Source organism: Salmo salar, chromosome ssa23 (genome assembly GCF_905237065.1).
Source record: "Salmo salar chromosome ssa23, Ssal_v3.1, whole genome shotgun sequence".
Classification (NCBI taxonomy): Eukaryota; Metazoa; Chordata; class Actinopteri; order Salmoniformes; family Salmonidae; genus Salmo; species Salmo salar.
In genome coordinates this window covers 719,521-747,342 of record NC_059464.1, presented here as the reverse complement: position 1 = coordinate 747,342, position 27,822 = coordinate 719,521, and the positions used below count along the sequence as shown (strand labels likewise).

The 27,822-nt window shown below is 43.2% G+C and overlaps 1 protein-coding gene across 2 annotated transcripts; it reads left to right on the top strand.

The window, feature by feature from the left end:
• LOC106583871 (thyroid hormone receptor alpha-like) lies at positions 1-26,974 on the top strand. Of its 2 annotated transcripts, XM_014168488.2 has the most exons (8): positions 1-283; positions 13,487-13,548; positions 14,519-14,640; positions 17,969-18,116; positions 18,269-18,474; positions 20,738-20,884; positions 26,085-26,343; positions 26,689-26,974. In XM_014168488.2, exons 1-8 carry the CDS (start codon positions 228-230, stop codon positions 26,937-26,939), a joined length of 1,251 nt encoding a protein of 416 aa, XP_014023963.2. In that variant the 5' UTR covers positions 1-227; the 3' UTR covers positions 26,940-26,974. The 2 variants fall into 2 exon arrangements, with proteins under 2 accessions (XP_014023963.2, XP_045562231.1); XM_045706275.1 differs by lacking the exon at positions 20,738-20,884.
• The last annotated feature ends 848 nt before the right edge of the window (positions 26,975-27,822 follow it).

The window sequence follows — 27,822 nt, the reverse complement described above, 5'->3', positions numbered from 1 at the left end:
GTTCCAGAGGGGTGTCCTTTTCTCAGCTCATCACGTGTTAGCCTCTAGAACTGGAGGTGGGCCTGCCCCACCGATGTTCCACACAACCATCTCCGGGGAACGGGTCACCGCTGCCATCCATCGATGGCCGTCGTTTGACGGGGAAAACTGCGAATGCTGAGCAGGCTAGTGAGGTTGGGGCCCGCCCTCAGTCTCCGCTCATTGTCCGCTGGATGGAATTGAGGTGAATGGAGGCCATTTCCAACGTCGAGGACCCCAACTCATCAGAGGGAGATGAGAAACGGTCAGTCCATGATCCTCCCTGTTCCCTGCTGTGTACGAGGGGGATTTCTGTGTGTGGGATTGTAACAACAACATCCGTAACATTTCAGATACACAATACAGCACTTAGTTCATCCCAAATGATTTTTTAACGCTACCTCTGAGGATTGCATAACAGTGTGTCATATGTAGAGGGGAAGAGATAGAAGTTATATAATGCAATTTAATGTATAAATCTGGAGATCCAGATTTATACATCCAGTTACACACACACACACACACACACACAAACTCTGGCATGGACGCTCACACACACTCCATAGATTTACAGTAAACACAATGTAAAAATGAGGGGAGGAATGTAGAGGGAGTTGTAGAGAAGCACTGCCTCCTGCCCAACACGTGCCCTCACATGCGTAGCGCTTTCCTTCTCATTAAATGTGCAGATGCTGAATTTATCCAGCAAATTGGAGTCACATTTTTAAATGAGCACAGACCGCGGTAGAGAAATACACACGTTAGATTTTAAATCTGTGTGTCGAATGTACTGTATTTTATATGTTAATGAAGGGATGTATGGATTATATGCCTATACTATAGAGGATATGGTGTGTGAGTATGTGTGTGTGTGTGTCCACTGTGCAGGGATTAACATAACAGAGTGTAGGATTAGGAGTAAGGGGGGTCAGATGGAACGGCATGAAAGCAGAGGACAACTCAGGACACATCAATATGTGACGCCAGCAGGGGATTGTCTCTTGTGTGTCGCTATTTATGTTTCGATGTGTGTGTGTGTCGCTCTGGGTGTGTGCATGTGTGTATGTCGCTGTGTGTGTGTGCACGGAGGATGTCTGTGCACATGCACGTGTCCTTGTGTGAGCTGCCTCATGCATAACCCCCCCCCCCCCCCCCCCCCGGTGATCTCTGAGTCACTCAGCTCTTTGGTCTCATACACACACGGAGCCCTGGGGCAATCACAGTGATGCCGCTACTGTGTGTGCCCGTGTGTGTGGGCGCATTAGGATTAACTCTGTGGAGAGCAGCGTCTGAACATTCTCAGGGAAGTTTGGCGCCCACCACATCATTTCACTTACCAGCTTTAATTTAATAAGGAGTGTGAAAAAGGAAGCGTTTATGAATACACATATATTCAGGGGCTTTGCTTATCCACTCTGAAGATCAACAGCGGAACCAAAGAGTCCTCAAGCTGTTTCAAATTCAAACCTTTATTATTCATTAACTTCAGGTACAAGTGGATATTGATATTAACTTTATGCACTGATCAATATACTCTGTTCCTGAAGTGCTTACCCTCCAGTATGTTTTCGCTCCAACCTCAGTTGTAAATAACCTGATTAAGTTTATCAACCCGCTAATTATTATAATCATATGCACTAGATTAGGGTTGGAGCGAAAATCTGCAGGATGGTAGCTCTCCAGGAACAGGGTTGAAGAGCCCTGCTTTAGATAATTGTTAAGAATATTCGATAATACATTATCTAGATAAGTGAAGTAAAAATAATTACATTTCTCAGTGCTCTACTTGCCTTCCTTGACTGATCTTACGTGTCCTGTAAAATGGGGTCAGTGTTTAACTTGATGCACACAACGTGTGTACACATACAGCATGTCCCCAGAGATGACTATAGATAAGATTTAACAACATTTCTCTGTATTTATGTTGTTCCCCAACCTGATCTCAGAGCATTTCGTATTATTCTGTACTTAAATCCAACATACTCCATTTAGTATAATATGTTACGTTTCGTGTGGTATGTATTAATTTGTGGATGTCCATCACCCATTTGGTATGATATGTTACGAATTACAATTCGTATTGTACTGTACGTTATGTATCGAATTTGCAAAACGTACAATATGTTACACATTTGAAAAACATGTTATGTTACAAATTCTAGCTAGGTGGCTAACTTTAGCTAGGCTAGGGGTTAGGGTTATGTTTAGGCTAACCCTTAGGTTAAAGGGTTAAGGTTAGAGGAAGGGTTAGCTAACATGCTACTTAGTTTCAAAGTAGCTAAGACGGCATCTAAAGTTGTCTGATGAGATTAAAACTTGGGTTGCTAGACGTTCGTGTTATACGCCCGACCAACCACCCTACTTTAGTTTTGGCCTTCAGTAACCATCTGTCTTATGTAACAATGCCAAGTGTAACATATCATACCAAATGGGGTACACGGATTTACTTACAGAATAATATGAAATGCTCTGAGACCAGGTTGTGTTCCCATCAGACTCAAACACTATGTCCTGTCCTGCAACAACAAGCCTGTTTGTTATTCACAAGCTTTTTCCTGCATCGGTGACATCCTAGCACCGTGTGTGTGCGCGTGCATGTGTACACGTGTGTGTGCGCAGTTATTGACGAATGTTTGGCCTGATGGGCTGGTCAGTGACTGAGAGAATATTGTAATGTTTACGCATGTTAGTTTACTAGGTGGTTAGCATAGTTTACTTTGTTATTACAAAGCACAGTACTTCTAATCACACCCAGATAGTGACAACAGCTACTAGTCATATCAGTGATGCCAGTGTGTGACATCACAGCCTTGATTACTGAAAGCTATGCAGTTCAAGAACCCAGCCAAGTTAATAGGCAGACACACACACCTGACTTCTGAGTGAATAGGCAGCTCAGGAACAGGACCAGATACATAAGACCTCCTGAGTTAAAGAGGATCTGTGAAAAGAAACCAGCCAGCAGACCATTAATCCAATCTCAATGTAGTGAAAGGTTCAGTAAAGAAAAAAATATATGTTTGGCCAGTCAGTCGGTGGTCAAGACTTGTCAAACATCAACTTCTTCAGGCTAGGGTCCTTTTTTCTGCCTGTTACTCAGGCCCAGAAGCCAGGATATGCATATAATTTGGACCATTGGATAGAAAACACTTTGAAGTTTGTAGAAATGTTAAAATAATGTATGAGACTATAACACAATTGATATAGTAGGAGAAAATCCAAAGAAAAACCAACCTACATTTTGTTTTTTTGAGATCCCATGCTCTTACAATGGAAAGCTATGGGGCATATGAAATTCCAGCTCCCAGATTGCAATTCCTATGGCTTCCACTAGATATCAACAGTCTTTATTCAAGGTTTCAGGCTTGTTTCTTCCCAAACGAGGAAGAATTTTGAGTTTTAGTACTGGGAGTCAGTTGGAAATCAGTCTGTGCGCACGCGACAAAGAGGACGCACACCTGCTAATTTTGCTTTCCTATTAAACATACTTCTTTCCATATTAAATATTATAGTTTAATTACATTTTAGGGTACCTGAGGATTAAGTGGAAATGTATTTTGACTTGTTTTAACAAAGTTTAGCGGTAACTTTTTGGATTCCTTTCTCTGCATGTTGAACAAGTGGATTTCTCAAATCGATGGCGCCAACTAAACTGACTTTTTGGGATATAAAGAAGGATTTTATCTAACAAAATGACCATGCATGTTGTAACCTTCAGATTGCAGGTTTGTAACCTGGTAACCTTTGGATTGCAAATCAGAGGAAGATTTTCAAAAAGTAAGAGAATATTTAATCGCTATTTGTGATTTTATGAAGCCTGTGCTGGTTGAAAAATATTTTGATGTGGGGTGCCGTCCTCAAACATCGCATGGCATGCTTTCGCTGTAAAGCCTATTGTTAATCGGACAATACCGTTAGATTAACAAGAATTTAATATTTTAACCGATATAAGATGCTTGTATGTACCTAAATGTTTAACCTCTTACATCTAGACGTTCCGCTAGCGGAACACCTGCTCCAATATCCAATGATAGGCGTGGCGCGAATGACAAATTCCTCAAAAATACAAAAACTTCAATTTTTCAAACATATGACTATTTCACAGCATTTTAAAGACAAGACTCTCCTTTATCTAACCACACTGTCCGATTTCAAAAAGGCTTTACAGCGAAAGCAAAACATTAGATTATGTCAGCAGAGTACCAAGCCAGAAATAATCAGACACCCATTTTTCAAGCTAGCATATAATGTCACAAAAACCCAGAAGACAGCTAAATGCAGCACTAACCTTTGATGATCTTCATCAGATGACACACCTAGGACATTATGTTATACAATACATGCATGTTTTGTTCAATCAAGTTAATATTTATATCAAAAAACAGCTTTTTACATTAGCATGTGACGTTCAGAACTAGCATACCCCCCGCAAACTTCCGGGGAATTTACTAACAATTTACTAAATTACTCACGATAAACGTTCACAAAAAGCATAACAATTATTTTAAGAATTATAGATACAGAACTCCTCTATGCACTCGATATGTCCGATTTTAAAATAGCTTTTTGGTGAAAGCACATTTTGCAATATTCTAAGTACATAGCCCAGCCATCACGGGCTAGCTATTTAGACACCCAGCAAGTTTAGCCTTCACCAAAATCAGATTTACTATTATAAAAGTTTGATTACCTTTTGTTGTCTTCGTCAGAATGCACTCCCAGGACTGCTACTTCAATAACAAATGTTGGTTTGGTCCAAAATAATCCATCGTTATATCCGAATAGCGCCGTTTTGTTCGTGCGTCCCAGACACTATCCGAAATGGTAAATCAGGGTCGTGCGCATGGCGCAATTCGTGACAAAAAAATTCTAAATATTCCATTACCGTACTTCGAAGCATGTCAACCGCTGTTTAAAATCAATTTTTATGCAATTTATCTCGTAAAAAAGCGATAATATTCCGACCGGGAATCTCCTTTTCGGCAAACAGAGGAAAAATCACAAAGACGGGGGCGGCCAGGTCACGCGCCTAAGCCCACAGTCCCTTGATCGGCCACTTGAGAAAGGCGATAATGTGTTTCAGCCTGGGGCTGGGATGACGACATTCAGGTTTTTCCCGGGCTCTGAGCGCCTATGGAAGACGTAGGAAGTGTCACGTTAGAGCAGAGATCCTTTGTAAAGGATAGAGATGGCAAAGAAGTTCAAGAAATGGTCAGACAGGCCACTTCCTGTAAAGGAATCTCTCAGGTTTTGACCTGCCATTTGAGTTCTGTTATACTCACAGACACCATTCAAACAGTTTTAGAAACTTTGGAGTGTTTTCTATCCAAAGCCAATAATTATATGCATATTCTAGTTACTGGGCAGGAGTAGTAACCAGATTAAATCGGGTACGTTTTTTATCCAGCCGTGAAAATACTGCCCCCTAGCCATAACAGGTTAATATCCATAATTTTTATGATTATTTATTTGAATTGCATGCCCTCCAATTTCATCGGAAGTTGTCAACAGGTGTCCCGCTAGCGGGACGCCTAGCCTTATTTAGCCTTGACTAGATACACTGCATACAAAAGGTATCTAAGCAACTGTAATGCCTTTAACATGATATCCTGTTCCCTGATGTGGTTTACATATACACAACATGACCAAAAGTATGTGGACACCTGCTCTCCGAACATCTCATTCCAAAATCATGGGCATTTATATGGAGTTGATCCCCCATTTGCTGCTATAACAGCCTCCACTCTTCTGGGAAGGCTTTCCACTAGATGTTGGAACATTGATGCAGATAGTTGCTTCCATTCAGCCACAAGAGCATTAGTGAGGTCGGGCACTGATGTTGGACGATTAGGCCTGGTTCGCAGTCGGCATTCCAATTCATCCCAAAGGTATTCGATGGGGTGGAGGTCAGGGCTCTGTGCAGGCCAGTCAAGTTCTTCCACACCCATCTCAACAAACCATTTCTGTATGGACCTCACTTTGTGCACGGGGGCATTGTCATGCTGAAAAGGAAAGGGCCTGTCCAAACTGTTGCCACAAAGTTGGAAGCACAGAATTGTCTAGAATTTCATTGTATGCTGTAGCGTTAAGATTCCCCTTCACTGGAAGTAAGGAACCTAGCCCGAACCATGAAAAACCGCCCCAGACCATTATTCCTCATCCACCAAACTTTACAGTTGGCACTATGCATTTTGGCAGGTAGCGTTCTCCTGGCCAAACCCAGATTCGTCCAGATGGTAAAGGGTGATTCATCACTCCAGAGAACGTGTTTCCAATGGTGGCGAGCTTTACACCACTCCAACCAACGCTTGTCATTGCGCATGGTGATCTTAGGCTTGTGAGTGGCTGCTTGGAAACAGATTTCACGAAGCTCCTGACAAACAGTTATTGTGCTGACGTTGCTTCCAGAGGTAGTTTGGAACTCTGTAGTGATTTTTATAACCAAGGACAGATGATTTTTACATGCTTCAGCACTCTGTGAGCTTGTGTGGCCTACCACTTCGCGGCTGAGCCATTGTTGCTCCTAGACGTTTCCCCTTCACAATAACGGCATTAACATTGCAGACATTTGATGAACTGACTTGTTGGAAAGCAGGCATCCTATGACTATGCCAAGTTGAAATTCACTGAGCTCTTCAGTAAGGCCATTCTACTACCAATGTTTGTCTATGGAGCAACGGGTGTGGCTGAAATAGCCAAATCCACTAATTTGAAGGGGTGTCCACGTACTTTTGTATGTACAGTCCATTCGGAAAGTATTCACAGCCTTTAACATTTTCCACATTTTGTTACGTTACAGCCTCATTATAAAATGTATTAAATACAAAATGTTGCTCATCAATCTACACACAATACCCCATAATGACAATGTGAAAACAGGTTTTTAGACATTTTTGCAAATTATTAAAAATAAAAAACAGAAATACCTTGTAAGGTTTGCAGACCCTTTGCTGTGAGACTCTAAAATTGAGCTTTGTTGCATCCTGTTTCCATTGATCATCCTTGAGATGTTTCTACTACTTGATTTCTAATACTCTGACAGAGCTCCAGAGTTCCTCTGTGGAGATGGGAGAATCTTCCAAAAGGACAACCATCTCTACAGCACTCCACCAATCAGGCTTTTATGGTAGAGTGGCCAGACGGAAGCCACTCCTCAGTAAAATCCACATGACAGCCCACTTGGAGTTTGCTAAAAGGCATCTAAATGACTCTTATACAATGAGTAACAAGATTCTCTGGTCTGATGAAACCAAGCTCTTTGGGCTGATTGCCAAGCGTCACGTCTGGAGGAAACCTGGCACCATCCCAACGGTGAAGCATGGTGGTGGCAGCATCATGCTATGGGGATGTTTTTCAACAGCAGGGAATGGGAGACTAGTCAGGATCAAGGGAAAGATGAACGGCGCAAAGTACAGCGATATCCTTGATGAAAACCTGCTCCAGAGTGCTCAGGACCTCAGACCGGGGCGAAGGTTCATCTTCCAAAAGGACAACTACCATAAGCACATAGCCAAAACAACGCAGGAGTGGCTTCGGGACAAGTGAATGTCCTTGAGTAGCCTAGCCAGAGCCCGGACCCAATCTATCATCTCTGGAGAGATCTGAAAATAGCTGTGCAGCAACACTCCATATCCAACCGGAAAGAGCTTGAGAGGATCTGCAGACAAGAATGGAAGAAACTCCCCAAATACAGGTGTGACAAGCTTGTAGCGTCATACCCAAGAATACTCAAAGGTTTTAATCGCTGCCAAAGGTGCTTCAACAAAGTACGGAGTAAAGGGTCTGAATACTTACGTAAATATGATATTTCAGTTTTTTTATTCTTAATAAATCTGCAACATTTCTAAAAAACAGTTTTTGCTCTGCTATTGTGTGTAGATTGATGGAATAAAAACAATTGCATCCATTTTAGAATAAGGCTGTAATGTAACAAAATGTGGAAAAAGTCAAGGTGTCTGAATACTTTACTAATACACTGTATAGTTTTTACTGTATATACAGTGCCTAAAGAAAGTATTCACACCGCTGAACTTTTTCCACATTTTGTTATACTACAGCCTGAATAAAAAAATACCCCATGGTGTAAAAGTGGACTAACATTTTTCAAAATGTTTACAAATTAATAAAATATCAAAAGCTGAAATGTCAAGTGTTCAACCCCTTTGTTATGGCAAGCCTAAATAAGTACAGGAGTAAAAGTGTTAATGTGCTTAACAAATCACATAATAAGTTGCATAAACTCACTGTGTGCAGTAATAGTGTTTAACATGATTTTTGAATGACTACTTCATCTCTGTAACCCACACATACAATTATCTGTAAGGTCTGTCGAGCAGTGAATTTCAAGCACAGATTCAACCACAAATACCAGGCCCATTGTCCAATGCCTCGCAAAGAAGGGCACCTATTGGTAGATAAAAAAAAAAAAATGTAAAAGCAGACGTTGAATATTCCCTTGCGCATGATAATATTAATTACACTTTGCATGGTGTATCACTACAACCAGTCACAACAAAGATATAGGCATCCTTTCTAACTCAGTTGCTGGTGAGGAAGGAAACCACTCAGGGATTTCACCGTGAGGCCAATGGTGGATTTAAAACAGTTACAGAGTTTAATGTCTGTGATAGGGGAAAACTGAAGATGGATCAACAACATTGTAGTTACTCAACAATACTAACCTAATTGACAGTGAAAACAAGGAAACCTGTACAAAATGAAAATATTCCAAAACATGCATCCTGTTTGCAACAAGGCACTAAAGTAATGCTCCAAAAAATGTGGCAAAGCAATTAACTTTTTCAAGCGTAGTGTTAGCTGCATCATGTTATGGGTATGCTTGTAATCTTTAAAGACCTGAAATGTTTTCAGGATAAAAAAGAAAGTGAATGAAGCTAAGGCAAAATCCTAGAGAAAAAGCTGGTTCAGTCTGCTTTCCACCAGACACTAGGAGATTAATTCACTTTTCAGCAGGACACCAACCTAAAACACAAGGCCAAATTTACACTGGAGTTGATTACCAAGAACACAGTGAATGTTCCTGAGTGGCTGAGTTACAGTTTTGACTTAAATCTACTTGAAAATCTATGGCAAGACCTGAAAATGGTTTTCTGGCAATGATCAACAACCAATTTGACAGAGCTTGAAGACTTTTGAAAATAATAATTGGCAAATGTTGCACAATCCAGGTGTAGAAAACTCTTAGACTTACCCAGAAAGACTCACAGCTGTAATCGCTGCCAAATGTGCTTTTACAAAGTATTGACTCAGGGGTGTGAATACTTACGTAAATTAGATATTTATGTATTTCGTTACATTTGCAAACATTTCTAAAAACATGTTTTCACTTTGCAAAGCTGTCATCAAGGCAAAGGGTTTTGAGGAATCTTAAATATAACATTTTGATTTGTTTAACGCTTTTTTGGTTACTACATGATTCCATATGTGTTATTTCATAGTTTTGAAGTCTTCACTATTATTCTACAATGTAGAAAATAGTAAAAATAAAGAAAAACCCTTGAATTAGTAGATGTGTCCAAACTTTTGACTGGTACTGTATATACACACTCAACAAAAATATAAATGCAACATGTAAAGTGTTGGTCCCATGTTTCATGAGCTGAAATTAAAGATTCCCAATATGTTCCATATGCACAAAAAGCTTATTTCTCTCAAATTTTGTGCAGAAATTTGTTTAGATCCCCGTTGGTGAGAATTTTTATTTTGACAAAAGAATCCCATCCACCTGACAGGTGTGGCATATCAAGAAGCTGATTAAACAGCATGCTCATTACACAGGTGCACCTTGTGCTGGGGACAAAAAAAGGCCACTCTAAAATGTGCAGTTTTGTCATACAACCCAATGCCACAGGTTTTGAGGGATCGTGCAATTAGCATGCTGACTGTATGAAGGTCTACCAGAGCTGTTGCCAGATAATTTTATGTTCATTTCTCTACCATAAGCTGCCTCCAATGTCAACTAACTCTATGCAAAGGAGATGTGCCGCGCTGCATGAGGCAAATGACGGTCACACCACATACTGACTGGTTTATTTCAATTGACTGATTTCCTTATATGAACTGTAATTCAGTAAAATCTTAAATTGTCACATTACGTTTATATTTTTGTTCAGTGTATATATAAAAAACTGCTTGTGTTTCAGTTTGTGGTTTCTCTAAATTCAACACCAGCAGTGAATTTCAAAACACTGAGAACTAAGAGCAATTGATAAAACACATATTTATATTATTGATCAATTAAACACATTTACCTATTTTATTTTCCTTTGTAACACCATTCAAAGAGAATCATTGGAATACTTACCAGGTGTTGCATAAAAATGTCACAACATGGTAGCTATTGGTCCCATTGTATTCTACAATCTCCATGATTACATAAGCAAAGCCTCTGTGATTTGGGATTAAAGATCAAGTAATTCTGAGGGGGAGGACTGAGGGATTTTGAGAAGGGAAGGATGGAACAGAGAGAGACAGGTTTCTTCTAAAGCTCTGTCACATGAGGTGATAGTTATCACTAGGGATGCATGATATATTGGTAAGCATATCGGAATTGGCCGATATTAGCTAACGTAGGTAGATGACGTAATGACGCCACGTAAAATATAGCGCTACATGCACAACACAGCATGCCTAACCTAGCCCACAATGTCTGCTGTGTGGATCGAGCAGTTAACAAGTCGAGCAGTCATTTGAAAGAGTAAGAAAATTTCAGCAAGACGACTCAAAGGCGAAATCCATTAATCCCAAGATAATGGAATTCGTTGCCCTTGACAATCAACCATTCTTTGTCGTGGGTAATGTTGGCTTTCGCTGACTGGTAGAGCACCGGTACACACTACCAAGTGCGCTATTTTTCAGATGTTGCCCTACCGGAGTTACACAGTATTGTTGAAACTCACATCCATGAGCTACTTGCTATGGGCGTCACTGCTATTAGCTTCATGACTGACATTTGGACCAGCAATGTCAGCCCCATGAGCATTGAGTCTGACAGCACAGTGGGTCGACGAGGATTTCCTACTGAGGAAAGCCGTATTGCATACTCAAGAATGTGCTGGTCCTCATACCGCTGCTGCCATTTCAATGGCATTTGAGAACATGTTTGAAACTTGGAAACATGAACACTCCTATCTCTATTCAAACAACTGACTCAAGAAATAAGCTCAACTGCGTCTGCAGCAGACGTGATACCCTGTCATGGCATTGAAACGCCTGCTCAACAAAAACAAACACAGACCGTCGAGTTAACTTATAAAAGTAATCTACTAGAGGTTGTGAACAAGCGATTCGGTGGCGTTCTCTCTGAGCCTCTACTGTGTCGCCACCATGCTCGACGCTAGGTACAAGGACTGCTACTTTGATGCAGACAAACAGGGTTTACGTGAAATGTTAGACTGCTGGACAAGATGGAAACGGACACAGTGTGCACCTAGGAAAAGAGGCCACGGACAGACGGAGCGGAAACTTCACTGCTTGACATGTATGATGAAATCCTGGTTGAGACTGAACAAATGAACAATGAAACTGCACAGCAAGTAAGTGAAAGAAATAGGTTTTGATTATGTCTTACTGGTAATGGGGACATATGTAAATGCCAGCAAAATAACTTTTTTTGTGTGTGTTTTAAACTATTTAATTGTACTAGAATGCTTAAGGCCGCTAAAAATGTTAATATCGGTTATGGGTATCGGCCAAATGTTTCATATAGGTGCATCCCTAGTTATCACTAATTGGCTGTCATCATGGGGAAGGGATCAACAGATGAAAGCATGAGCGAGAGAGAGAGAGAGGGAGAGAAGGAGAGAGGTTGGGAGAGTGAAAGCAAAGCAACATACTCCCTTCCAGAAAAGGAGAGGGAAAGCGAGTGGGAGGGAATGTGAGAGAGAGTGAGTAGTGAGAGCTGAAGCACCCAGCCAACATCACAGCATCCCAGATAATGTACCGAGAGGATCGCTCTGGAAGGATATACTATTCAGATCTCTCAGGGGGATATACAGACTGCAGTCATGCATATTCTGCAACCCTACTGCATCAACAGGTGTGTGCGTGTGAGCATATAACAGCCAATGCCAAGTTTTTCACATTTGAAAAGGAGGATAAACCATTTTGGGAATAACATATCTCTGATGGAGAAGGGGAGAGAGGGAACCAGGAGAGATTGAATGGAGAAATGGGTAGAGAAGGGACAGGTAGAGAGAGGACGGAGAGGGCTATAGAGGAGGAGAGAAGATGGAGAATCACTGAACTCACATTGAAGGCAATGTGCCGTAAGCCAATCATAACTCTCACTTCAACTGTAACTTGATGTTATATAAAGATAGACCAGTCATTTAAATGAAGCACAATTTAGGGATACTTGACGGAGGTTGATCTGTAAAACTGTCATACATGGATGAATGATGTGTCAAGGGAATTTGTCTCCTTATGACGCCTGTACATGTGTGTGTACGTGAGTGTGTGTGCACGAGCATGGTTAAGTGAATGTCCTGGCACGTCCCCCTCCACATAACCACAGAGCCCTTGAGGCTGAGTGAATGAAAGAGCCAAAAACTAATGGTGTTGTTAGGGAGTGACTGTGTACTATATTGACCATGTCAGAGAGGATATGCATAGAGAAAGACACAGGGACCCGTCCAGGACAGAGAAAGAGCTCTGTCCTTATGAATCTAGCCTGATCTGCGATAGCTTCCCTTCTGACAAGTGAAGTGAAAGGAAGCGTGAGTGCAGTGGTCAGCCTGCTTGACCAGGCTAAAGAAAACAGCTCCTCCTAAGGGGAGCAGCAGCACACGTCAATGACTTTGATGTTAAAATAAAACAGAAATACCCAAATAGATGTGTTGTAACATTGGGTATCAACCGATGGTAATGTGTGTGGTGTGTGCTTGGAAACCTCCATTTTCTAAGCGGAAACTACCTTTGTCTGATGAATTTTGTGATTCAATTGCACATATTTCTCTTTCTAGCTCCCCCCTCTGTTTCTAATGTCTCTCACTCACTCACTCACTCACTCACTCACTCACTCACTCACTCACTCACTCACTCACTCACACACTCACTCACTCACTCATGTCTTTTCAGGCAGTAGTCCAGATGTTGTATGCCTGGTGTATGTTTTGTTAGATCACTAAGATGGTCATGTTATGTGGATTACGTATAGGAACCAGGTTACTGTGAGCCTAGTAACTGAATGACATTGGGGGATTTTCAGAAGAATATGTTGTTTGGGGGATGGGAGGTAGTTTGTCCTGTCAATGAAATGGTAGTCAGCTTGTGAAGAGATTTGTATGGCTACCCTGCTTTGTAGTTGTCTTGTTTTGATCGTGTTTTGGGGTGTGGTGGGATTTTTGGTTACAGGACGGTTGGTGGGTGGTGGCGGCTTGTATTTTGGAATGTTATTTTTTAACGTGCTGGCTGTATGTTTGAATTAAAAAGTTAACCCCCCCCCCAGGTGGCCCAATGGACCAAAAAGGAAGAGAAAGAACAGCACATGTTCGTTGAAGAGCATGTCTGGTAAGTTCATGTACAAGCCATTGGCCACTATTCCTCAGTTAATGACAAGTCAATGCTGATTTACACATTTTTGTATCATTTAGCTATTCCAAGCATTTACTCTCTAGCCACTCAGCCACATGCTTTGGATACCCTTGTATAAAGTATTTTTATGAGGGGTGAGTTTTATACACACGACAGCATTCCTAGCTGGTCAGTGAAATCATTTAAAAAATATGTATTTTCTCTACTTAAAACATATGGTGTATTACAGTATGTGGAGAATCTGCCAAAGAATTGCTTTCAGTGTTTTAGACTGACGCGGGCACGCGTTTCAGGAGATTAATTGGAGAGAGAAACCATTTATTTTAAGTAGATTGTTCGAAAAGAAGGGACTCCAAGTTAGAATTGTCAGGAATAAATATGTTTAGCTGTGTAGTCTTGGCACCGCCACGCGGTAAATGTATTTCTCTACTCTGAATACTTTAGGTGGTGAGTGACTTTAGGATTTCCCCTTGAATGCTATTAGGTGTGTGTGTGTGTGTGTGTGTGTGTGTGTGTGTGTGTGTGTGTGTGTGTGTGTGTGTGTGTGTGTGTGTGTGTGTGTGTGTGTGTGTGTGTGTGTGTGTGTGTGTGTGTGTGTGTGTGTGTGCGTGCGCCCACACAAGACACACACAGACCTAATCAAACACACGCATACACACTTCTCCTGTACATGTGCTTTTGTTGCTCCCATGCTAACACTTTTCTCTTCTCTTCTTCCTCTCCACCTCGTCCCTCTCCTCTTCCTCATGTACTCCCTCTTCCTCTTCTTCCCTTCTCCTCCACTTTCTTTCCTCCTCTTTTTCTGCCTCTGTCCTCCTCCTCTTCCTCCTCCTGTACTCCCTCTTCCTCCTCCTGTACTCCCTCTTCTTCCTCCTCTACTCCCTCTTTCCTCCTCTTTCTTTCTCCTCCACTTCCTCTCTCCTCCTCCTCTCCATCTCTCCCTCAGCACTGAACCTCTCTGTCCCGGGATACATCCCCAGCTACTTGGAGAAGGATGAGCCGTGTGTGGTATGTGGAGACAAGGCCACCGGCTACCATTACCGCTGCATCACCTGCGAGGGCTGCAAGGTGAGAGACATGGCCCATGACTGGCCTGTAGGACTTCAAGGACTGGTTTGGTAACATTTTATATGACCTAGGCATTCCACGGTAACTACTAGGGAATAACCTGATTTTACTTTGTATATGCATTAACCTCTCTAGGGTCGGCGGGACGAAATCGTCCCACCTACGTAACAGCCAGTGGAATCCTGTGGCGCGTTATTCAAATACCTTAGAAATGCTATTACTTCAATTTCTCAAACATATGACTATTTTACACCATTTTAAAGACAAGACTCTCGTTAATCTAACCACACTGTCCGATTTCAAAAAGGCTTTACAACGAAAGCAAAACATTAGATTATGTCAGCAGAGTACCCAGCCAGAAATAATCAAACCCAGAAGACAGCTAAATGCAGCACTAACCTTTGATGATCTTCATCAGATGACACACCTAGGACATTATGTTATACAATACATGCATGTTTTGTTCAATCAAGTTCATATTTATATCAAAAAACAGCTTTTTACATTAGCATGTGACGTTCAGAACTAGCATACCCCCCGCAAACTTCCGGTGAATTTACTAAAAATGTACTAAATTACTCACGATAAACGTTCACAAAAAGCATAACAATTATTTTAAGAATTATAGATACAGAACTCCTCTATGCACTCTATGTCCGATTTTAAAATAGCTTTTCGGTGAAAGCACATTTTGCAATATTCTAAGTAGATAGCCCGGCATCACAGGGCTAGCTATTTAGACACCCAGCAAGTTTAGCACTCACCAAAGTCAGATTTACTATAAGAAAAATGTTATTACCTTTGGTGTTCTTTGTCAGAATGCACTCCCAGGACTTCTACTTCAATAACAAATGTTAGTTTGGTCCCAAATAATCCATAGTTATATCCAAACAGTGGCGTTTTGTTTGTGATTTCAAGACACTATCCGAAAGGGTAAAGAAGGGTGACAAGCACGACGCATTTCGTGACAAAAAAATTCAAAATATTCCATTACCGTACTTCGAAGCTTGTCAACCGCTGTTTAAAATCAATTTTTATGCCATTTTTCTCGTAAAAAAGCGATAATTTTCCGACCGGGAATCTGCGTTTAGGTAAAAAGACGAAAGAAAATAAAGCATGGAGTCGACTCGTGCACGCGCCTAAGCCCATTGTCCTCTGATCGGCCACTTGCCAAAAGCGCAAATGTGTTTCAGCCTGGGGCTGCCTCGATATCATTCAGCTTTTTCCTGGGCTCTGAGAGCCTATGGGAGCCGTAGGAAGTGTCACGTTACAGCAAAGATCCTCAGTCTTCAATAAACAGAGACAAGAAGAACAAGATCTTGTCAGAGAGGGCACTTCCTGTAAGGAATCTTCTCAGATTTTTGCCTGCCAATTGAGTTCTGTTATACTCACAGACACCATTCAAACAGTTTTAGAAACTTTAGGGTGTTTTCTATCCAAAGCCAATAATTATATCCATATTCTAGTTACTGGGCAGGAGTAGTAACCAGATTAAATCGGGTACGTTTTTTTTTATCCGGCCGTGTCAATACTGCCCCCTATCCCCAACAGGTTAAAGGAGGAAGTGTTATTTAACTGTTTATATTAATAATTTAATTTAACTATCGACAATTATCGCAAAATTATTGACATATATTAGTGACATTTAAAAAAATATATACAGTTGCATCCAAATACCGTATATTGTCACCCTTGCACTTTTCTTAACCTCTATGGGCTAGGTGGGACGCTAGCGTCCCACCCGTGGTGCACTCCATCAACAGCAGGTGCATTTCAAGAGTGGCAAATTTGAATCCAAATAAACTATTTTACACCCTTTGAAAGATAAACATCTCCTTAATCTAACCACGTTTTACGATTTCAAAAAGGTTTTACGGCGAAAGCATAAATTTAGAGTATGTTAGGACAGTACATTTACAAGAGTTGTGTGTAATGTTTTGTCAATTCAAAGACAGGGTCACCAAAACCATAAAACCAGCTAAAATGATGCAGTAACCTTTTACAATCTCCATCAGATGACACTCCTAGGACATTATGTTAGACAATGCATGCATTTTTAGTTCTATCAAGTTCATATTTATATCCAAAAACAGCGTTTTACTATGGCATTGATGTTGAGGAAATCGTTTCCCTCCAATAACCGGCAGTCAAGTCAGCGTCACAAATTAAATAATTAAAATTAGAAAACATTGGTAAAATATTATATTGTCATTTAAAGAATTATAGATTTACATCTCTTGAACGCAATCAACTTGCCAGATTTAAAAATAACCTTACTGGGAAATCACACTTTGCAATAATCTGAGCACTGCGCCCAGAAAAATACGCGTTGCGATACAGACTAGACGTCATGTTGGGGAGATCTAAAATCGAAAATACTATGTAAATAATCCATTACCTTTGATTCTCTTCATCAGATGTCACTTCCAGGTATCACAGGTCCATAACGAATGTAGTTTTGTTCAAAAAAGCTCATCATTTATGTCCAAAAATCTCCGTCTTGTTAGCACATGATCTAAGCCAGCCGGACTTCTCGTCATGAACGAGGGGAAAAAATATATTTACGTTCGTTCAAACATGTCAAACGTTGTATAGCATAAATCATTAGGGCCTTTGTTAACCAGAACATGAATAATATTCAAGGTGGACGAATGCATACTCTTTTATAACGTATTGGAACGAGGGTACCCAACATGAACTCGCGCGCCAGGTGTCTAATGGGCCATCATCGTTCCATGGCTCTTGTTCGGTCAGATCTCCCTCCAGAAGACTCAAAACACTTTGTAAAGGCTGGTGACATCTAGTGGAAGCAATAGGAAGTGCCAAAATATTCCTCAGCCCCTGTGTTTTTCAATGGGATAGGTTTAAAGGTAATACAACACATCAGTTATCCACTTCCTGTCAGAAAATGTCTCAGGGTTTTGCCTGCCAAATGAGTTCTGTTATACTCACAGACACCATTCAAACAGTTTTAGAAACTTTAGAGTGTTTTCTATCCATATATAATAAGTATATGCATATTCTAGTTACTGGGTAGGAATAGTAACCAGATTAAATCGGGTACATTTTTTTTATCCAGCCGTGCAAATACTGCCCCCTAGCCCTAACAGGTTAAAGAATTCCCTATTTCTTCAATAAATAAGTTGAAATTGAAAAATAAACTTTGGTCTCCACACCTTGTTATGGGATTTTCAACATTGCAGAACCAATTGTATTTTTGTAAACTTAGCCCCTAAGCTAACAAACTACCAAAGTGGTTGATATTATAACGCCATTATGTTGATAACGTACTTTGAAAAAACTAAGTTGATGCAAGCAATGTCCACAGGGTTTCTTCAGGCGCACAATCCAGAAGAACCTTCACCCGGCATACTCCTGTAAGTACGATGGCTGCTGCATCATCGACAAGATCACAAGGAACCAGTGCCAACTGTGTCGCTTCAGGAAGTGCATCGCAGTTGGCATGGCCATGGACCGTGAGTGTCACACTCCATGAGTGTGGAACCATAAGTGTCAACCATATATTTCACAATATATCACACCTACCTTCTCACTGGTTTACATTTCCATTACTTCTACATTTAGTACTGAAATACAGCAGGTTCACAAAACAACTCTGTGTCCTTAGTGGTGCTGGACGACTCTAAGCGGGTAGCCAAGCGTCGTCTGATTGAGGAGAACCGGGAGAAGAGGAAGAAGGACGAGTTCGTGAAGACTCTACAGATGCGTCCAGAGCCTGACAGCTCGGAGTGGGAGCTGATCCGCCATGTGACAGAGGCCCACCACCACACCAACGCGCAGGGCTCCCACTGGAAACAGAAACGCAAGTTCCTGGTGAGATGCTAGGCTAATGCTATGCTAATCTAAAGTTGGCTAGGCTATAGGCTAGGCTAAAATAAGATAGGCTAGGGCTAAGCGAGACTAAGTTAAACTAATCAACACCAGGTATATTTGTGGGTGTACTCGGTTTACTCAGTAAATTAAAAATCTCGAATTGGTGAATAATGATCCATTCACCAATTCGTGAATGGAGGTTTGACTCACTGGCTGAATTGCACAAGTCACATCTCCTTATTCATTGTTTTATGTCAGATTGTTGTTTTATGTAATCTGCAATGATTGGTTGAGGACTGCTTGTCACATAGGAATGCCACCTCCTGTGGGGAGACATTGCTCCATTGCATTCCTACTAACAGTAGGAATGCCATTCAGAAAAGCACTTACTGAATCTGCCCTGTTGCCTTGGCAACCAATTCTACGTAGCCCCCTCTAAGAGGAAAGTACTTCCCCCATACACATGTGTCTCCGTAGTGATGGTTGCCTTGGCGCTGAGGTCCAAACAGTTGTTGCCTGGCAACCATGCCAAGGAGACATAGCATGCAGAGGCTATGTTAAAATGGTTTTATTGTTGAAAGTAAAGTCGACGTGGATCTGCTCAGAATGGATTGATCCAGTGCATATCTGAGGTGTTGATAACAACAGCCTCGAAAACAAGCAGAACAGAAGGAGCACTGGTACAATCTCACGCACTCACTCACTCAGAACATCACCTCACTCACCTCACTCACTCAGTACATCACCTCACTCACTCAGTACACCACTCACTCACTCACTCACTCACTCACTCACTCACTCACTCACTCACTCACTCACTCACTCACTCACTCACTCGGTACATCGTTTCACTCACTCACTCAGTACATCAACTCACACGCACACACACGCGTGCACACACAAAACAGGCTGCACTGTGAACCACACATGCGGAGATCATCCGTTCACCTACTCTGCGTCTCACAAAGACACGGCGGTTGGAACCAAAAATCTCAAATTTGGACTCATCAGACCAAAGGACAGATTTCCATTGGTCTAATGTCCATTGCTAGTGTTTCTTGGCCTCTTCTTCATATTGGTGTCCTTTAGTAGTGGTTTCTTTGCAGAAATTCAACCATGAAGGCCTGATTCAAGCAGTCTCCTCTGAACAGTTGATGTTGTGTCTATTACTTGAACTCTGTAAAGCATTTATTTGGGCTGCAATTTCTGAGGCTGGTAACTCTAACTTATCCTCTGCAGCAGAGGTAACTCTGGGTCTTCCTTTCCTGTGGCGGTCCTCATGAGAGCCAGTTTCATCATAGCGCTGGATGGTTTTATCAACAAAGTTCTTGAAATTTTCCGCATTTACTGACCTTCATGTCTTAAAGAAATGATGGACTGTCGTTTCTCTTTGCATATTTGAGTTGTCCTTGCTATAATATAGACTTGGTCTTTTACCAAATAGGGCTATTTCTGTAAACCACCCCTACCTTGTCACAACACAACTGATTGTCTCAAACGCATTAAGAAGGAAAGAAATTCCACAAATTAACTTTTAACAAGGAACACCTGTTAATTAGAATGCATTCCAGGTGACTACTTCATGAATCTGGTTGAGAGAATGCCAAGAGTGTTCAAAGCTGTCACCAAGGCAAGGGGTGGCTACTTTGAAGAATCTCAAATATAAAATATTTTTTAATTTGTTAAAAAAAATATTGGGTTACTACATGATTCCATATGTGTTGTTTTCATAGTTTTGATGTATTCACTATTATTCTACAATGTAGAAAATAGTAAAAATAAAGAAAAACCCTTGAATGAGTAGGTGTGTCCAAACTTTTGACTGCTTCTGTATATTTGAAAATAAAGGTAGTGGAATATTGGGATGTATTTGGAAATACACTTGGAAAGTACTCAAATACACACACATTTATTTTCAAGTACACATTTTTAAATACTCCATGCATTTGAACCCAGGTCTGTTAGGTCCTAGGGGTTTTTGAAATAATGTATTTGGAAACAACTATTTATAGTTTCAATTAGTAGGCCATTTATAGGAAATCATTTAAAAATAGTTTCAAATACTTCAAATAGAAGTAGTTTATTTCTGCCACATTATTTGGAAATACTCAAATGCAATGAAAATAAGTATATAAATACAAAATATTTAAATGAGCATAACTTTGAACCCAGGTCTGGTGACAACTGAAATTTCAAACCAGAAGGTTGATTGATGTGTTTGCCCAGTGGGACTATTCATTAGACGCCATCTTTGTGTCCCCAGCCTGAGGACATAGGTCAGTCCCCCGGGGCTCCCACCCCAGACGGAGACAAGGTAGATCTGGAGGCCTTCAGCGAGTTTACCAAGATCATCACCCCCGCCATCACACGTGTCGTAGACTTTGCCAAAAAACTTACCATGTTCTCAGAGGTGGGTTTAAAGTGCTTTGTGTAGTGTGTGCCTGTGTGTTTGTGTGTATCGGTCTCTGTCCTGTGTCCTCATTTGGCCCTGTGAGTCTCTAATGGGGCTCATCAACACACACTTGACTGTGATTACCTCCTCCTCTTTCTCCTCCTTCAGCAGAACTGTTTGTTATGGTGTGTGTGTCTGTCTGTTGTGGCAAAGAAGGGGGTCGAGTGATAAATGGCAGATATGTGAGGGCAGAACTAATAAACGGGCTCTGCCCGATCACTAAAATGGCCACCCCGATCAGAACTACAGATCACAAAATGGCCGACTGCCAAAACTACAATTCCCAGAAGCAAGGGGAACCCTCAGAAGGTGGAGCCGACCCACAGATAAAAGGTCAATAAAAACCAGGAAGAGAGAGAGAGGGCGGGAAGGATCTATGAACCATTGAGAAAGAGACAATCTACATTGGCTGGATTTACCGTGTACGAGCTGGACTGTTTTGGACTTACCTGTTGGCGTTTAGACCTGGACCTACCGAGAACCAGATTTGTGTACCGAACCCTGCTATCCTTGACCTTACCTGCGGCCTGGGTGGACCAGGACAGCGAAACAAACACACAGGTACTGTCATGTTCGAAAGAACTTTCATTCTGGGCTGACTTTGGTGACAGTTTCCCACTTAATTTGTGACAAACGCTCCTAACTTTGAAGAGGTTTGCCACACGTGGTGGAGAGTGTGGGCACTGGATTAACCATACCGCTGGTTAGGTAGGAAAAAAAAAGGGGCTAGCGGACCAAATTGGGGCTCAGTTACCAGCTGCAAATACCCAAAGGTGGGCCAATCATTTTCTTCAAAAAATGACAGCGCAGGATGATGTGGAAGCATATCTTACCACCTTCGAAAGGACGGCAGAGAGGGAGAAGTGGCCGAAAGAAGAATGGGCAGGGCTTCTGGCACCATACCTGGCAGGGGACGCTCAAAAAGCATATTTCGACCTGGAGTTGAAGGATGCACAGGATTACGATAAACTCAAGGGAGAGATTCTGACTAGACTGGGAGTGACCGATACCGTGAGGGCACACCGCTTCCACCAGTGGTCCTACAGACCGGGACAACCCCCCCGAACACAGATGTTCGACTTGATTCACCTGGCACGGAAATGGTTGCGACCGGAGACCCGTTCGTAAGCCGAGGTCGTTGAGACCATCGTACTCAACCAGTTTCAGTGAGGTCTACCCCAAGAAGTGCGACGATGGGTTGGCCAGAACGAGGTACTTTCCGCCGACCATCTCGTGGGCCTGGTTGAACGGTATTGTACGGCAGGAACAGCTGAGCAGGCGCAGGAGGAAAGATTCCCATTCCCCAGGCCTGGGCGAACCAGCGGACAGGGTAAGACTGTCCCAACAGGGGGAGGGGGAGGAGAGCAGCGTGGGGCCATGAGGAAAGAATCAGAATCGGGCCGAGACACTAAGGGAAAAACCGGAAACCGGGACTGGGGGTCAAGGAGGTCTCCCCCCCCGGAACCCTATTATCTGTTACAATTGTAATCGACCGGGACATATTGCAGCCTACTGCCCTATTAAAGAAGAGCCAATGCAATGTAACCTCGGTGAAAAAGAAGATGAGATATGGTATGCATGTCCCACTGTACTTGAAAGATCAAGAAACAAACATATGTGCAGGGTGAAGGTTGAAGGGAAGGAGGTTGAAGCACTACTGGATTCCGGCAGTATGCTAACCCTGGTCGTTGCAAACCTAGTGCCGACCCATAAACTGGATACAAGTCAGGATATCAGTGTTACGTGCATTCATGGGGATACCCGTCTGTACCCCACAGCATTAGTGAGCATACAAACAGAGGACGGTCTGCTGGATTATGAGGTCGGCGTGGTCCCAAAGATGCCATATGATGTAATATTGGGTAGATACTTTCCTAACTTTGCGAAGTTAGGTCAAAAGAACGGCATATTTGAGAAGCCAACAACCGTGACCAAGCAGGAAGAAGCATGGGGCCTTCAACCAAGGCCAAGAAAAGAGGTCTCCCAGGGGCCAACCTCACAGGTACTAGTAGGGGAGGATGAGGATGAAGTGGCAAACCTCGTTGATAATGAACAGCCCAGTACTAGTGGGGCTGGGGTCGATCTGAATCCAGAGGACGACTATCTAGAACCAGCAGACCTGGCAGGGTCCATGACTAATTTCGGGACGGCCCAACACCAGGATCCAACCCTGCAGCAAGCCAGAGCAGACGTGCAGGTCGTAGATGGTACTCCCATAAATGATAGGATGATGCCTAATAGCTTTCCCCACTTCATCATGAAAAATGGTTTGGTGTACAGAGTCTCAAAAATAGGGGTTGATGTGGTGGAACAGTTGTTGGTCCCCACCCGGTACAGGAAGACAGTACTGGATCTAGCTCATGGGCACATTCTGGGTGGACACCTTGGTATCGATAAAACCCGAGACCGGATTGTAAGGAGGTTTTACTGGCCAGGAATTCAGGCTGAAGTGGCTCTGCATTGTGGAGAGTGCCCGGAGTGCCAGGTAACAGCTCCCCGACCAGCGTTTAGAAGCCCGTTAGTGCCACTCCCCATAATCGAAACGCCATTTGAGAGGATAGCGATGGACATAGTGGGCCCACTACCCAAATCTGCCAGAGGGCACCAATACATTCTGGTCATTCTAGATTATGCCACTCGCTACCCAGAAGCCATTCCCCTTCGGACAATGGCTTCCAAAAATATCGCCAAGGAACTAGTGCTATTGTTCACCAGGGTTGGGGTCCCAAAGGAGATCCTTACTGACCAGATCCTTACTGACCCCTTTATGTCCCGCCTTATGGCGGACCTTTGTAAATTGTGGCAGGTGAAACAGTTGAGGACATCGGTTTACCATCCACAGACGGACGGGCTGGTTGAGAGATTCAACCGGACCCTGAAGTCAATGCTCAGGAAGGTAATCGACAAGGATGGGAAAAACTGGGATTGCATGTTGCCATATCTGATGTTTGCCATTAGATAGGTTCCTCAAGCCTCGCTGGGGTTTTCTCCCTTCGAGCTGGTATATGGGAGGCACCCCCGGGGAATCTTAGACATCGCCCGGGAAACCTGGGAACACCAATCCACCCCGTATACTAGTGTCATAGAGCACGGCAATGCAAAACAGGATAGCCACAGTCATGCCCATCGTCAGAAAGCACATGAGACAAGCACAAGAGCACCAGCGGCACACTTATAACCGGCAGGCTACCCTGAGGGAATTTCAACCGGGAGATAAGGTGTTAGTGCTGATCCCCACGGTAGAGTGCAAACTACTAGCCACATGGAAAGGACCATATGAAGTACTGGAGAGAATAGGAGAAGTTAATTATCGGATCCGACAGCCAGGTCGACGGCCCCAGGAACAGATCTATCACATAAACCTGTTAAAAGCATGGAGAGAGAGAGAAACACTAATGGTCACGTACCCCACACACACTCAGGAGACAGCTGAAGTAAATATTTCACCTACTTTGTCCCCAGCACAAGTACAGGAAGTAAAGACCCTGATCCAGAAAAACAGATGTGTTTTCAGAAGTACCCGGCCGAACTGAGGTTACAGCTCATGATATCGTTTCCCTACCAGGGAGAAAAGTGAGCATGAGGCCATATCGGGTACCCGAGGCTCGACAGGCAGCGATTAGAGCAGAGACGGAGAAAATGTTGACAGCTGGAGTGATCGAAGAGTCACATAGTGAGTGGTCTAGCCCAATTGTGATGGTCTCCAAGCCCGATGGGTCTTTGCGGTTCTGTAACGACTTTCGGAAGGTAAATGAAATCTCCAAGTTTGATGCCTACCCCATGCCCAGAGTAGACAAACTACTGGAGAAAATTGGTAAAGCTCGGTACATTACGACCCTGGACCTGACAAAAGGGTACTGGCAAATTCCTCTGACCCCCAGGGCCAAAGAAAAGACAGCCTTTGCAACCCCTGACGGTTTGTTTCAATACACCGTCATGCCATTCGGCCTACACGGGGCCCCAGCCACCTTTCAACGGCTCATGGACAAGGTCCTAAAACCGCACCAAACATACGCCGCAGCTTATTTAGATGACATGGGGATCTACAGCCCAGATTGGGAATCCCACTTACCCCGGGTACAGGCGGTGTTAGACGCCCTTAGAAAGGCAGGGCTCACGGCGAACCCTGCCAAGTGTTATGTGGGGTTAGAGGAAACGGAGTATCTGGGATACACAGTGGAAAGAGGATTAATCAAACCCCAACGTAAGAAGGTGGAGGCAATTAAAGAATGGCCGAAACCAGTAAATAAGAAGCAGGTTCGAGCCTTCCTAGGGCTGACCGGGTACTACCGGAAGTTCATCCCAAGTTATGCCACAGTGGCCGCCCCACTCACCGATATGGCTAGAGCCAGAGGGCCAAACATGGTCAAGTGGGATGAAAGGGCCACCAAAGCATTTAGGACATTACAGGAGGCCCTCTGCTGTAATCCAGTGCTGGTGGTACCAGACTTTGAGAGAGAGTTTGTGGTTCAAACGGATGCTTCAGAGGTCGGCTTGGGAGCAGTGCTGTCCCAAGAGGTAGAAGGGGTGGAACACCCCATCCTGTTTTTAAGCAGGAAGCTGGAACCACGGGAAACCAACTACTCCTAACTTTGAAGAGGTTTGCCACACTGTTCATTCCTACGTGTGTGCGTTATTACACTTGTTATATTGTATATTCACCACTGCCTCCTCTATATGACTCATACTGCTCTATAATGAGGACATAATGCTGCTGTTTCACACACACACACACGCACGCACACACACACACACACGCACACAGTACTCACCGTCATCCACAGTCTCCGACAGACAGTCCCGAAAGGTTGTGATTCACCAGTTATGTAGTCTGTAGCTGGCCTATCATTATAAATAACTGTCTCACTAGCCAGCAAAGGAATAATGTCGCAAACTGTTGTGGTTATGTTAGCTGCTAGAATTACTGGATATTTAATAACATGATCTCTGTCAGTTTGTGCCCAGGCTGTGTATAATGTACATATGCCCTATAGTTAGCTTGTGAGACCTGCAGTCTGTGTGTGTGTGTGTGTGTGTTAACCTTAAGTGCTTTCTACTTCAGCTGACTATAGGTTTCCTCTCAGGCCCCTCACTGCCATGGGATGACCTGATTGTGTTTGTTGTGTACACTCTAACAGTCTCCCTCTCCTCCCTCCAGCTGCCTTGTGAGGACCAGATCATCCTATTGAAAGGCTGCTGTATGGAGATCATGTCGCTTCGTGCCGCTGTGCGCTACGACCCAGAGAGCGAGACGCTTACCCTGAGCGGCGAGATGGCGGTGAAGAGGGAGCAGCTGAAGAATGGCGGGCTGGGCGTGGTGTCGGACGCCATCTTTGATTTGGGCAAGAGTCTGGCGCAGTTTAACCTGGACGACTCGGAGGTGGCCCTGCTGCAGGCTGTGCTCCTCATGAGCTCAGGTGAGGAGCCAGGAGGCTGTGAAAGGTTATAACAACTCTATGAACATACATAATAGCTATGAAAACACATAAGTGCTTTGAACAGACATATCAGCTCTATGAACAAACGCAACTGCTCTATTAACAGATGGAAGGACAGAGGATCATAACCACTTTAAGAACAGACATAACCACTTTAAGAACAGACATAACCACTTTATGAACAAAGAACAGCTGTATGAACACACTGAAGGTCTCCCTATGTTTGTAACATTTTATGAACAAGCTTCAATATCTCTACCATTTCTTTATTATTATTATTATTATTATTGGTCTTTAATGGTATGTATTTTGCATTCCTCTCAGATCGCTCGGGCCTGACGTCGGTAGATAAGATAGAGAAGTGCCAGGAGACGTACCTGCTTGCCTTCGAGCACTACATCAACCACCGCAAGCACAACATTCCCCACTTCTGGCCCAAGCTGCTGATGAAGGTGACAGACCTGAGGATGATCGGGGCGTGCCACGCCAGCCGCTTCCTCCACATGAAGGTGGAGTGTCCCAACGAACTCTTCCCTCCGCTCTTCCTGGAGGTCTTCGAGGACCAGGAAGTATGAGATGACCCCTGACTTTTGACCTGGAAGAGATAGAAGAGAGAGGGGGGAATTATGAGGGGAAAAGAAAAGGAGTAAAAATTGGCCTCTTTCTTCATTTTGTGAAACACAATATCACCACCAGCAACACGGATAGTCACCAAGAAAAAAGTCACAGAGAAAAAGAAAAAGGCTTTCTTTTGCATAGCCATTTTGATGATTTGTTTCTGTCCCCTCCTGGCTGCACTTGGGGCTCTTGTGGCTGCTGGGCCCCACTTTGAGTTGGGGTTTGGGGCCCCCCTCTAAAGTGGGGTTCTCTGGCTGTGGGGCCCCCCCTCTCTGAGTTGATGGTCTATGGCCGCGCTGTGCGTCTCTAACAGAGAAGCTAACAGCCCTGAGCGGTGTGCTGCTCCTGTGTTGTTATACACCTGGTGCACATGTATGCAAACCCAAACCCCCAAGGTCTGGTTGGAGTACTGGTACTGGTGGAGCTCTGTGTTATTGGAAGGCAATCACTCTGAGAGGCAGATGGTTGACACATACATACACACTTACATTCACAATCACACAATTTTACAAAATCAAACCTCACACATACAGCCACTGATGTACATCTACATTCACCTAACACACACACACACACACTACTATAGACAAACATATTCATACAGTACATGGACTGACATAGCTTTTCAGAGCTGCCCATCACTCGAGGAGGGCAGCTAGCTACTTTATTTTGTCCCACAATCAAGCTTCCATCAGGGGGCTCCACCCTCCAACCAGCTCCCCTCTTCACCGGCCTCCTCACCAGCCTCCACTGGGACAGTTACCAAGTGTACCCCCACACTTTTCTCTTTTGGACTCTTCCCTTCCACCCCTGATGTGCAGCCCAAACTCCTCCTAGCCA

Excerpts from the sequence above, each read along its gene's own strand:
- LOC106583871 (XM_014168488.2), top strand. The coding sequence starts at position 228 with ATGGAGGCCATTTCCAACGTCGAGGACCCCAACTCATCAGAGGGAGAT. Across the intron at positions 284-13,486 it reads TCAGAGGGAGATGAGAAACG|GTGGCCCAATGGACCAAAAA; the intron begins GTCAGTCCATGA and ends CCCCCCCCCCAG. Across the intron at positions 20,885-26,084 it reads AACTTACCATGTTCTCAGAG|CTGCCTTGTGAGGACCAGAT; the intron begins GTGGGTTTAAAG and ends TCCTCCCTCCAG.